This window comes from Phycodurus eques, chromosome 16, assembly GCF_024500275.1.
Source record: "Phycodurus eques isolate BA_2022a chromosome 16, UOR_Pequ_1.1, whole genome shotgun sequence".
Taxonomy (NCBI): domain Eukaryota; kingdom Metazoa; phylum Chordata; class Actinopteri; order Syngnathiformes; family Syngnathidae; genus Phycodurus; species Phycodurus eques.
In genome coordinates, this window is record NC_084540.1 from 19,561,991 (window position 1) to 19,574,105 (window position 12,115).

General features: G+C 42.1%; 1 protein-coding gene and 1 non-coding gene across 2 annotated transcripts; both read right to left on the reverse strand.

The window, feature by feature from the left end:
• Positions 1–74: 74 nt before the first annotated feature.
• On the reverse strand, positions 75–12,027 carry colgalt1a (collagen beta(1-O)galactosyltransferase 1a). Its single transcript, XM_061700207.1, has 12 exons — positions 11,737–12,027; positions 8,425–8,535; positions 8,235–8,352; positions 5,798–5,932; positions 5,516–5,720; positions 4,350–4,469; positions 4,204–4,280; positions 3,265–3,371; positions 3,016–3,148; positions 2,700–2,827; positions 2,380–2,586; positions 75–2,162 (listed from the first exon to the last, which is right to left on the reverse strand). Exons 1-12 carry the CDS (start codon positions 11,952–11,954, stop codon positions 1,895–1,897), a joined length of 1,827 nt encoding a protein of 608 aa, XP_061556191.1. The 5' UTR covers positions 11,955–12,027; the 3' UTR covers positions 75–1,894.
• Positions 9,244–9,316, reverse strand: trnam-cau (transfer RNA methionine (anticodon CAU)). Its single transcript has one exon. It is a non-coding gene; the product is annotated as a tRNA-Met (tRNA).
• Positions 12,028–12,115: the final 88 nt, after the last annotated feature.

Sequence of the window (12,115 nt, forward strand, 5' to 3'; positions counted from 1 at the left end):
TAAAGGCCCCACCTCCGCTAACCACTTGTGTTTGAGATTAGATGATACAAAATATGACATGTACCAATCAGTTAATATGCAAATTCAGTTTTATTGTCATCTCTGACCATTATCCAGGCGACGCACAGAGATCATACGGTGAAACATTCTACTTACGTGCAGTGAAAAGTTGAATTAAGGTGCAGGTGGATATCAAATTAAAGGCAAAAATGGGAATAATAATGATAATTTAGAGGATTGCAAAGTGGGCCAGATCAAATTCTCCGGAGGGCTATACGTGGCCCACCAGCCATAGTTTCCCCACACCTGCACGACACATAAGTCACGTGATCTCGGCCGACACGTTAAGAAATTTGCTCCATCATTGTGCCGTAAGCACAATATAAAAATATTTTTATAACATTTTTTTTTTTTTTTTTTTTAAAAGCACTCATCTTAGTAAAAAAAACATTAAGTTCAGTAAAGAGAGTAGGGAAATGTACTCTGTTTCGTAAACAAATAAAGAAACACTAACACAACTTCATCAGTACTTAGCTTCATTTAAAAAATGAAAACGTCCTCCATAAAAACATTTGATGTATTCAGCCAATTTTTAAAAAATATATAAGAAATGTGTACTTAGATTAGTCAAAAATAATCAAGAAAAATGTGCTCGTCTTTGCCAAAAAAATAAAGGAAAATATACTTTTTTTTTTTTTTTTTTTACTCAGCTTTGTCATAAATTAGAAGAAAATGTACTCAGAATAGTTAAAAAAAAATAAAGAAAAATGTGCTCAGCTCAGTCAAACTGTTTTTTTTTTGTTTTTTTTACTCATCTTAGTCAAAACAAGAAAGAGAGCAAACTATATTCATCGTCGTTAAAAAATGAAGAACAAAACGTCCCCTGATTACGAGTTAAAAAAAAAAAAAAAAAGTATTTTGTCATTGTGACTTCTTCCAACTGAGTTTTTCTGTGACTTTTAATGCATGAACTTTGGCGATGTACAAAGGATGTCTCGGCATCCCATTGGCAGTCCGCACGCTGCCGGTCTCTGCGGATAATTACAGAAATGCGCCTTGAGTGACGGACTGCGTCCAAATCTGTTCTAATCGGAAAAGATCGAGCTATGTCGCGAGCGAAGGCTATTTTGTCTCGTCGCGGCTTGCAAACGCTTTAAAGTATACAAACAGCGGAGGTCGCATCTGCAGCAGAGTGTCATTATAAAACGTTTAACGTCATGCTAAAACCGGAGAAAAGAGACGTAATAAGCAACATGGTAAAAATGTTACGTCCCGTCTTATTTAAAGAGCCTTCAATCAAGTCAACGCAAATGTTTAATCATGAGAAAAAGGACATTGCTATGTTTGTGTTTGGATGTGTTTGATGCGCATCTGTAAATGTTTTGCTGGTAAAGCGGTGAGACGCGCACGTGGGTGGTTCGTCTCGTCAACGGCGCTGTCGAAGAGCCGCCCGCCCCGGTTCATGTGGCGACGTGGAAATTGCATAGGCGGCGGCAGAGGATACTAGGGGGGTACGGGTGCACATATCTGTGGATTGCTGAGATTTGCTGTGATGTATTAACAAGCTACTTTCTGAAGGAACATTTCCGTTTGGTGACGTCAGAGAAGAAGACAAAGCAGACGCGTCAAGCCATTTACTAGATTCATCTTCCGCTTTTCACAGTGTAACGTCACCTCAGGACAACGAAAGATAGAAAGCTTCTTTTCTGTATGACAGACACATGCCGGGTACTGCAAATGCCATCCCGTGTGGCAAGTCTAGTGCATTTTCGATGAGCAGTGAGGTTTTTTTTTTTTTTCCGTCAAACCCTCCCGCTGTGATGCCAAAGCACAAAGTGTCAAATTATAAAAACAGAAAGGGTACTTTTGGTGGTTGCGGGGGACAGAGTTGGTCTCAGAGCTCGTCCCGCGCCGTGCTGTCCAACGGCGACTGCAGCACGTCCGAGTTCTGGGCCTCGGTGCTGAGCCGGGCCTGCTCGTGAGTTTTGCCCGAGCGTCCTCGGTCCCAGTCCGTGCGGATCTTGTCGTTGTCCCACACGGTGGACGTCTCCGTGTCGCTGATGTAGCCCGAGTCGCCCGTGTAGTGGGTGGGGTACACCAGGAGGGGCTCCGCCGAGAAGGCCTTAAGGTCGCGCGTCTCGAACTGCTCCATGTAATCGGACCTGTGGACGAGAAAGCCAAACTTCAACAAATAAATGCAAGATACATCAAACATCAGAATGTTCTTTTTACCTTTTCTCAACTACGGAGAAATGAACAGTCTTCAATTTTTACGGTTGCTTGTTGGATATGGTTAATTGACAGAATATCACTAAAAAAAATCAAACCACCATTTGTAACAAAATCTGTGTTTTAATATATAAGGTGCAGAACTCTTACACTGGGTGTTTATTGTACATGATGGGTAGAAACTCGTCCACTGGCAGCACCCTCTTTAAAGGCTCGGCTCGTAGCAGCTTCTCGGCTCCTTGCAAGGATATCATGTAACCCAGAGTCCAATAGGAATAGTCGGCCTCCACCAGGTTATGGACGTTGGCCACCGCTTTCTCCGAGCGCTCCACCTGCATTCGCTTGCGGCCGATGTAGCTGCAAAACACGAGCGAGCGAGGAGGATCCAGCTCAATTATGATGAAAAGCCATTGGGATTTTATTTGATTGTGTTTTTTTGTTGTTGTTGTTTTGTTTTTAATACAGCTCACATGAGATCCCAGTCGAGCCCTTCGTCCTCAATCTCGCTCATCAGGTACATGAGACGGCGCTTGAAGAAGACCTCGAAGCGCAGGTCGTCTTCGATCACCAGAGAGGTCAGCAGGCCGCGCTCTACAATCTGAACACAACCATTTATTATAAAAATTACAATAGCTTTTCATTGACGAAACTACTTGCTTAAGAATGTTGAAGGTGCTCTTAAGTGGGAGTATAAGACACGGGGACATTTTTAAAAACGGATATAAAATTGTCTGTGGATGATGTTATGGATATCTGGGTTGAATGATTGTGTCATCATTTGCTGACCTCGTTCCAGATGTTGTAGTGCGAAAGGAAGCATCCCAGCTCTCCTTTGGTGAGTGGGCGGCCGTGATAAGGGTCGTTGTACCCGGGGAGCATGTGGATGCCCATGGCCTGAACATCACTGATATTCAACGCCCTTGAAGCACACAAGAGAAACGGGAACGACGTCGAGCGGAATGATAAGGTGGTGCGACGCGATGTGGGCCAAAAGTCGGAATCGGAATCGATTTTCTGGTCATGAACCAGACTCACTTTCCATCGACCGCCTCAGTGACCTTGCAGTCAATCTCCTGCTCGTAGAGAGCTCTCAGCATGCGCTCCCTGCGGTCACTACGCCTCCGGAGGTTGATCATGAAAACCTGGACACACAAGACACACTCCTTTGGATTGCGCATTCTGAACCACAGGAGGTAGTAGTACCAGTACAAGTGGTGCCTCGACTCACCAGTGTAATGCGCCCCGTGACCACGCTCCTATCTCAAAACACTCGCACGGTAACCTCAAATCGTCTTTCCCCATTGAAATGAATGTAGCTGCCGTTAATCTGTTCCAGTCCCACCCAAAAAGACCAGCAACAATAAAAAAAATAACACTGAACTAGAAAAACACAGTAACACGCTACCTAAGTGTACTTTTTCAAAACATACAATAGAATTAAACAAATTGTAAAGATTCAACTGTTGGGGCATCGTGCTGCCACCATGGGGCAGTATTGTACGTACAGACATATTACATGTAGATTTGATGACGAAACAGAAGAAAACCATCGCAATTAAAGTGCAGTAATACTAATCGTTTCTCGCAGCGGATAAAGAATACATGCCTGTGTGTATTGTATTATTATTCAAATCCAAATTGTTTATTAACGCTTTATAACTATAGTGATATCACTGCTAGTTTTGTTAGCCTGTACTTGCCGTTTTCTATTGTTAGAATTAAGCTAGCTGACTTTCATAAGTCTCTTTTGTTTTATGTTGAGTTTTAGAGTAAAGCTCAACTGGGAGTGGCAATGAACAGCTGGAAGCAAGCACTTGGCTTCTTTTTGGAAGAATTGCTCACTATCTGCCAAACCGCTGCTTATTAGGAAGCTTGCTGTATCGTCAATAACTCATAAGTTGCGTAACTCGCAAGTCGAGGTGGGACCACATTGAGCACGGAAGCACGTTGAGTGACGAAATCATCTTAGCCTACCTCATCAAAGCCCATTTTGTCTGGTTGTTTGGAGGGAGCAGGAATGTTATTGGACGGCAACACCGGGAGATGTCGCACTACAAAGACAGGCTCGTGTTAGTTGACAATTTAGTAGCGCGGCCACATCGGAAAGTCGTACCGCTCACCGTTAGCCTCCAGCAGGATATGCATAAAGCTCTCGACCTCGTCTTGCAACGTATTGTGAGCGCGCAGCGGCACGGGGATGTAGCCGTACGTCTCTCGGTTGCTCACGAACATCTGCACGTCTGTCGAAGGCAGAGGATGACACGGTTAGCGTAAAAACAATGCAGGCAAACTGCGCAGCCACTATACGCATACACACTGTAGGGTATTTTTAACTTAGCACGTTTCTGTGGCTTTAAAAAAATAAGAATAATAAATCTCTATCCTTAACAGTGGTATAAAAATAAACAATCCACTTAAAATGTATATGTCACAGCATGTGGGCTATAACCTCTAACCATGCATAACCACGAGGCCATTTTAGTGAGTTGTAAGCATATCATTAACTGCTATTGTTTTTCTTCAGGCTACGTTACACACAACCCAACGTTTTCCGACATTCACACTTCAATTCTGGGCTATTTATAGACTTTATTTTACATTTATAGACACAAAAATAGTGTTACTGAAATAATCAGACTCTAACAACAGTGTGAAATGTCAAGTCAGGGAGTTTTTGAACATCGCATCAAATATGGCGCACCTTTTTATTTTTTTTAATATTACAGCATCAACGGCGTATGTTGTAATGCTTTTAATGATTTTCCCAAGCTGTATCCACTTGAATTGTAAGAAGTAAAAATAATTTCATATTGCCTTTAACAGGACCCTTATCAGGTTGAAAATATAATAAATAATATGGTGAATTTGGTATTTTAGTTAGCTTTAATCTATAATTTTCAAAATTATTTCAAAATTGTGGAGTGACTCTATAGATGAGTAAACATTTTGTAATAAACTATTTAAATAAATGATGTTTTCTACAGTTTTATATATATATATTTTAGCTCCACCTGTATACATAATATTCATTTTTCTTCTTTTTTTTTTTTTTTTTATTAAGCTGCCGCTGCTTTAGACTTTAAAAAACTGTCATAGCCAATCAAAAGCTTGAAGAAAGGCCTTTCTGGAAAAAGGCACAGTAACAGCATTGGCAAATGAAGGAAAAGGGGAATCATACTTGTCAACTGATCGTATGAATATCACATTTGAAAATAAATATGATTTTTTTTTTTTTTTTTTTTTTTTTTATTGAATAAAAGTTTTTGTGGACATGGTCTTTCTTTACCTGCCATCCGAGCGGAGTAGGCGAACACGATGATGTCGTCGTAGGCCCAGTTGTACTCCGGGTGCGGCGGGTGGAAGGCCAGCTGCCTGGACGCCTCCTTCCGGAGGTCGATCAGGAAGGTGGAGTGCACCATTGGCACTGCAAAACAGCCCTTACGCACACGCTTCCTCATGGGCATGTAGGCCGGGGTGCGCTTGTAGTAGCCCTGGCGAAGAAAAAAAACGCCATTTGTCGGACGTTCGTTATTGTCGTCGTCATCAATAAGAAGAACACAGCGAGTACCTGGCTGGTCATTCCGCACCAGAAGTTGGAATAGGCCGCACGGGAATCCAGCATGGGAGCGATGACTGTCTTATTCTCGCTCATGAGACTCCAGAGGACGTTCGTGTTGGTGAGCAGGTTGTCGCAGTCCATCAACTGCACAAGTGGGTGGCCAACAAATGATAATATGAATAATATAATATAGTGGTGCCTTGAGATACAACTTTTATTTGTCCCATGAGCATGCTAACAACACACAACACTGGTATCTCAAATCATCTTTCCCAGTTGAAGTGAATGGAAATGCTATTAATCAGTTCCATGCCTCCCCCCCCACCCAAAAAAAAAAGTGATTTGTGTTTTTTTAATAAGAAAAAAAGCACTAATATAATATTGTACGATATAAAAACAGACAGTAATTACATAATTAAATCTAAGGTAAAGAATTAAACTGTTGTTTTTGCTTCAACTCAATGGAAATTGTGCTGCCCCTTCTGGTGTGCACGTGATACATACTATATACTGTATATTTACTAGATATCGAAGGTTTGGGGTCACATACAAAATGTCTTTTTTTTTTTTTTTTTTTTTTAAGGAAAAGCACTTTTTTCCATAAAGGTAACATTTTCTTAATCAAAAACACAATAAAACACAATTTTCTTGCAAAAATAAGGACATTTCTAAGTGATCCCCGAACTTTTCAAGGGTAGTGTATATATACAACGGTGTGGTTTGATGAAAAACATGAAATTATCTGGGTGACCTCAAACTGTTGAAGGGTTGTGTACATGTTATTAAAATGTAAAAAGTCAAAAAAGTTGAAAGAACATTTGGAACTCAACAATCCTGCAAAAGCTTTTGGATTTTACATGCGGCAAAATTATACCCTGAGCTCAAGCTGCAGTGAGTGGGCGAGGCTTGGGAGTACAAATAGAAACAAGCGCAGAGGTTCATCTTGGTGCAATTGCAAGGAGACATCGCAGAAGAACCACGCCAGAACCGAAAAGCATGAGAAAAATATGACAGGGTCCAATTTCAATATGATTTCCAGAGCCAAAAATGTCCCTGTACTTATCCGTTGACTATTATTGGACGACAAAGATACACCAGCGTGGAGTCTGGGATCTTTGCTGTACTTGGAAAGTGTTTTTTCTCCCCAGAAAACTGCATTTAGGGCTGTATTCACTGGGCCATTCAAACTGTGCCAGACTTGCAGAATTCTGTTTATTTCTATTGTGCAAGGTGGCGGTCATCATGAGTAAGTGGCGAGACGAGCCGTTACATGAATTATATGACATGTACATTGAATGAACACGTGCTCGTTTGTTCTTTGGAGTTTTTTGATTGGATTATTTCGAGATGGTTTGTTTATTTCTACTGTGCACACTGGCACTTGTGCTGAATAACAGGGCCAGAAGAGCCGCCTTGTTAATTATACATGCAAACATTACTCGTGTGCATGTGACAGAATATTCCAAGGATTTTTTTGGACTGGATTATTTGTAGCATTTATGTTGATTTCTATTGTGCAGGTTAGGTGGAGGTTATCGCGAATATATGGCACGAGGCGCCATTAACTATCATTACATGACACAAACATGGCACAAATTTATATTTCTATGCATGGACCTTTTTTCTATTATTTTGTTTCTTATTTACAGAGAATCATTTCTATGATTCTGTTCATTTCTATTGTGCAAGGTTTCGGAATAATAGAGGGAGAAGATCTCTTTTATGAACGCGTCTTTTTGACCAAATTATTTGTAGTCATTCTGTTCATTTCTAATTGTACACGATGCTGGTTATCGTAAAGAAGTGGTGACGGGAGCAAACTGATTAATTATGTCCACGCAAATTAAGCACATGCATTTTCCCGTGTTTGACTTGAGTGGACTCTTTTGACTATGAACTATTTGTACTAGTTCTGCTCATTTCTATTGTACAAGAGGAGCGATTGTATTAATTATACAACACGAACAATTCTGCACACGCGGGATCACAGTTTTTTTTTTTTTTTTTATTACTGAGAATTATTTCGAGTCGTTCTGTTAATTTTCATTCTGTTTATTTTTTTGTACACGGAGTCAGTTATTCTGGAAAACCTGCTGAAGGAAGCCGCCTCAATAATTACTCAATATCTACGTAAATAGCACACCTGCGCATGCCTGTGCGAGACAGTTTGCCGTAGCCTTTTTTGACTGGAATATTCCTAGTCGGCTGTCATCCTGAATACCTTGCATGAAGAGATATTGCATTAATTATCTAACAGCTACATTGCGGGATTGCAATTGCCTGTGCATGACCGAGCATGCCGTGACCTTTTTTTTTTCCAATTAATTTGAAGTCGTATTTCTTTCCAATATGTAAGGTGTCAGTAATCGGGAATAATTGCCAAGGAACTATCACATTACACTCATTGTACAAGAACGTTTGAACATTGCGCCCTCAGTCAACATACCATGAAGTAGTCGGCCCACATCTCACGGGCTGACTCCAGCGCAACTTGCCGCAGCTTCATAACGTGCTGGTAACGGGGGTCCGGCCATCCCTTGGGACCCTCTTCGTCCTCGTAGTGCCTACAAGAGACAGTCAGAGCTCGTCTTGGAACTTGTCGAAAACTTCAGCAAGCACTAACACAAGGAACCAACCTGGGCTCCTCTTTGGGCCTCCACTCCACATAATGATAAAGATTCTGCACATTGACGAGCCAATCACGCAGGATAGCCGTGGTGTTGTCCTCGTTATGATCAGTCGCCACCCTGTCGAAATGTAATAAATACTAAATACGACGCTGTCAACATCTGAAGGCCCGTAATGTACCTTGCTGTAACAAAAGCAGAAAAACACGACCCCGCTAGTTGTGTAACAGCATCACATTGAGTGCAGCTGTAGGAATGACCGCAGGCGTTCACAATACAAAACAAAAAAGCACAACACGGGGGACACCCGCGCATTTCAATGGGATGGCGAGTTGCATTACCTTGATTGGCAATAGAGAAAACTAACAATTCATTCATTGTTTTAAGCTTTTTCATGACAAATATGTAAGTCATATAGGCTGTCCACAAAGTATCAGTATCACCGCACAACTGACACTTCACAAGTTCACATTGCTTAATGACTCTCAGTCTGAACTTTGTTGTTAAAATGTACATTTTGTTATTGTGCCTTTTTTTTTCGCTGTCGTATTACAAAAGCTCCAACTACAGAAGACAAACGTGTAATTTGACATACTTTTCCAATAAAGCTGATTCTGATGAGAGGAGTGAAAAAAAGATTTGTGTAACTCTGTTAGCCCACTAGCCCATGTGCACAATGATGACTTCCCTTTGACCTGAGTTCATTCACTCACTTAAAAGGCCACTGGAGGAGGAGGGCGGGGTTCAAACAGACAGACCTGCTTTGGTAAACATTAGAACGACCAGCCCAGCAGAAAAGAAAAAAAAAAAAAAAAAAAAAAAAGACAATGCCCCGTGTGAGGCTCGAACTCACGACCTTCAGATTATGAGACTGACGCGCTGCCTACTGCGCCAACGAGGCTGCATGAACTGATGCCATAGTTTCGAGTACTGGTATTAATGCTTGTGCGTACAGGAATTGGATACGTACCAAAAAGATTTTAAAACACTTTATTTATTTATTTATTTATTTAATTATTTTATTTATTTTATTTTAAAAAGGGATTTTGGATGCATGTTAGCATGTGTGAATGCTTGTCTATTAACATTCATACAGTTTGCTACTCACTCCTCGCAGATTTCGACTACTCATACTTGCTGGGATTCTTCAGTTTTTTACATACACAAAATACTCACAAAAAACCTTTTTATGCATGATAGCTTTAGTGTGAATGCTAGTCATTCAGCATTCCACACTAGTAACACAAAGTTACTTGGTCCCAATGGGTGAATTAAAGGCCTGGGATTTTGAGTTTCTCCTGAATCAACACATTCACAAAAACATTTTCATGCATGAAAGCATTAGCGTGAATGGTTGTCTCACAAATTGCTGTCACTAAATAACTTAAGGCTAACAAAGTCCTAGTAGGCGTTCAACAAAGCAGCACCAACATATACAACAGCTCCGGGTTGTGTTGCAGGTCAACCATCAGCTGCAGCGTTGGTATTTCAACCCCCCCGGCCCCAACCCGCACATGGACTCCATCCAGACGGTCAGGACTGGGACACATTTCTCATGGCTGTGAGAGAACACTGAAGCAGCTCCCTGCTAAGCCATCGCTCGTCTACAAGTCGTCAAACATTACACGCACTCTCTCGGCTCCAACAAATGTTTGTCCAAAGCTTGTTGGCGGTGCAGTCGCAAGTAGTTTTTTTTCTAAATGATTATTTTCGCTTGCATCTTGAGTGTAAGGTCTCCAATGTCAACACCGAAGCCATTTCAGATGGTTTGTTTACAAAAAAAAAAAAAAAAATTCTTCCACATGTGCATTTGTTTACAAAACAACACAGCTGTATGTATAAAACTGTTGTCACTTCAGGCCCATTTTGGAGCGGCACCAAAACGAGATGGCGGGGGGAGGGTTGGGAGGGGTGGTGGGGCAATTAACTGCTTGGCCCACACGAAAGGCGCTGCATAAAGTGAAGCCGGTGCGCGATAAGCATACCTCCTTAGGGTTTAGGTGCGGGTGGGCTGTTGCGGCATGTTGTTAAGCTAAGAGCAGAGAAACGCGGAACCTTGTACCGCCCCTCACTTTTGCTTGAGAAAGAGCTGATTACAGTTCTTAGACACAATTTTAAATAAAAGTTAAAATAAAAAAAATAATAATAATTTTAAATAAAAATTGTGCGTAAGAGAATTCAGAGATTTGTTTCTCGTTACATAATACATGTGGGAGGATAATTGCTGGAAGCGTGTGCACAGACGGAGAACTGCAGTATGTCGTAGTCAGTTGTGGCGCTATAGAATTAGACTGTTTTTCACCATTTCAAATTTCCATTTTTTTTTGTATGGGCGTGGCTAAAACAGTGCCGAGTGAGGCATTTTGGAGTCTGGCATAAGTGCCCCCCCCCTCCACACATACACACACACACTTTATAAGAAAATGAGCGGCTTCATTCGCCTCAGCGGTTATAAGGTACGATTCCGACGTGCGGGTATGCCTACGACCCAAAAATGCATCTTCCATTCAAATAGTCTGTTAGAGCGCCTCGTTGTCAGCCATGAGTGTGCGCGTTTCATGCAGAGAAAGGCGAAAGAGCGGGAAGGGGGTTAGAAAAGGTCAGATTTGACATCTAGCACGTGGACCGGGGCTTAGGGCTAGCGTGGCCGATTTAGAGTGCCTCGTTGTCAGACATGAGTGCACCCACACCAAAATGAGTGGTAAACTCGGTTGGTTTTTATGTGAATGCTCGACTCTCAGCATTTAAACAAAATGTGTCGAAATGCACAAAACAAGCATTAACGGGAATGTTTGATTGACAGCAGTCATAGAAAAATATATTCGTGTGAAAGCCTGTCTCTCTGCATTTACATAATTAGCAGTATGTGACATGCTCCAAATGGGGGAACGCTGAGAGTTTTTCCACAAAATTAGTCATAAATTGGGATATTTTATGGGGGGGGGGGGTTAATGTTTGCATCCTATGATAAGATGATAAGACAGTTATGACGCATGACAGCATTAGTGTGACCGCTCATCTCTCAGCACTCAGATTTAAGCAGGGAAATGTGGATTTCTCCTGACTACAAACTCAACAAACAGCTAAAAAAATTAAAAAAAATTAAAAATCCCTGCACAGTTAACATGCAGCTCGTGGTGTGTGCAAAACTGGACCCCCAAAAACCAAAATCCCGCCCCCGTCCCCTCCACGTCTACAGATCAATAATGTAGTGTACACATGTGCTGCACAACTTCATACATATTGCGGATTGTTAATAAACACACCACAGCCATCAAAACGTCCACTTTGAATGATTTGTAAGAGGGATTTGTCTCTCACCACACGGCGATGCGCTCCTTGGGGTAGTCGAGCCGCTCCACGGCTCCCAGCACGTAGGGCAGCGAGTGCTCCGAGTTGCGGCAGATGAGGGCGAGGACGACCCGGGGAGCCAGAAGAGGAGACTCGGGGCTCCAGCGCTCCTCGGCGAAGTAGCCCAGGGAGGGCGTGCGCAAGCCGGCCAGCAGCCACAGCAGAGCGACGAGGACGCCGCGCGTCATGGCGAGTCCCTCCGCACGGATCAAAGAAATAAACACTGTGCTATGAGGAGGTTCTGCGCATGATCATCACAGGAGGGGGGGGACGAAAAGGAAAAAAAAAAAAAAAAAGATGCTTAACTCGAGTAGCGGGGCTGCAAAGTTGGGACTTAAAGGGGAGGAGG

Excerpts from the sequence above, each read along its gene's own strand:
- colgalt1a (XM_061700207.1), bottom strand. The coding sequence starts at position 11,954 with ATGACGCGCGGCGTCCTCGTCGCTCTGCTGTGGCTGCTGGCCGGCTTG. Across the intron at positions 4,281-4,349 it reads TATCCTGCTGGAGGCTAACG|TGCGACATCTCCCGGTGTTG; the intron begins GTGAGCGGTACG and ends CTGTCTTTGTAG. Across the intron at positions 2,828-3,015 it reads ACTACAACATCTGGAACGAG|ATTGTAGAGCGCGGCCTGCT; the intron begins GTCAGCAAATGA and ends GGTTGTGTTCAG.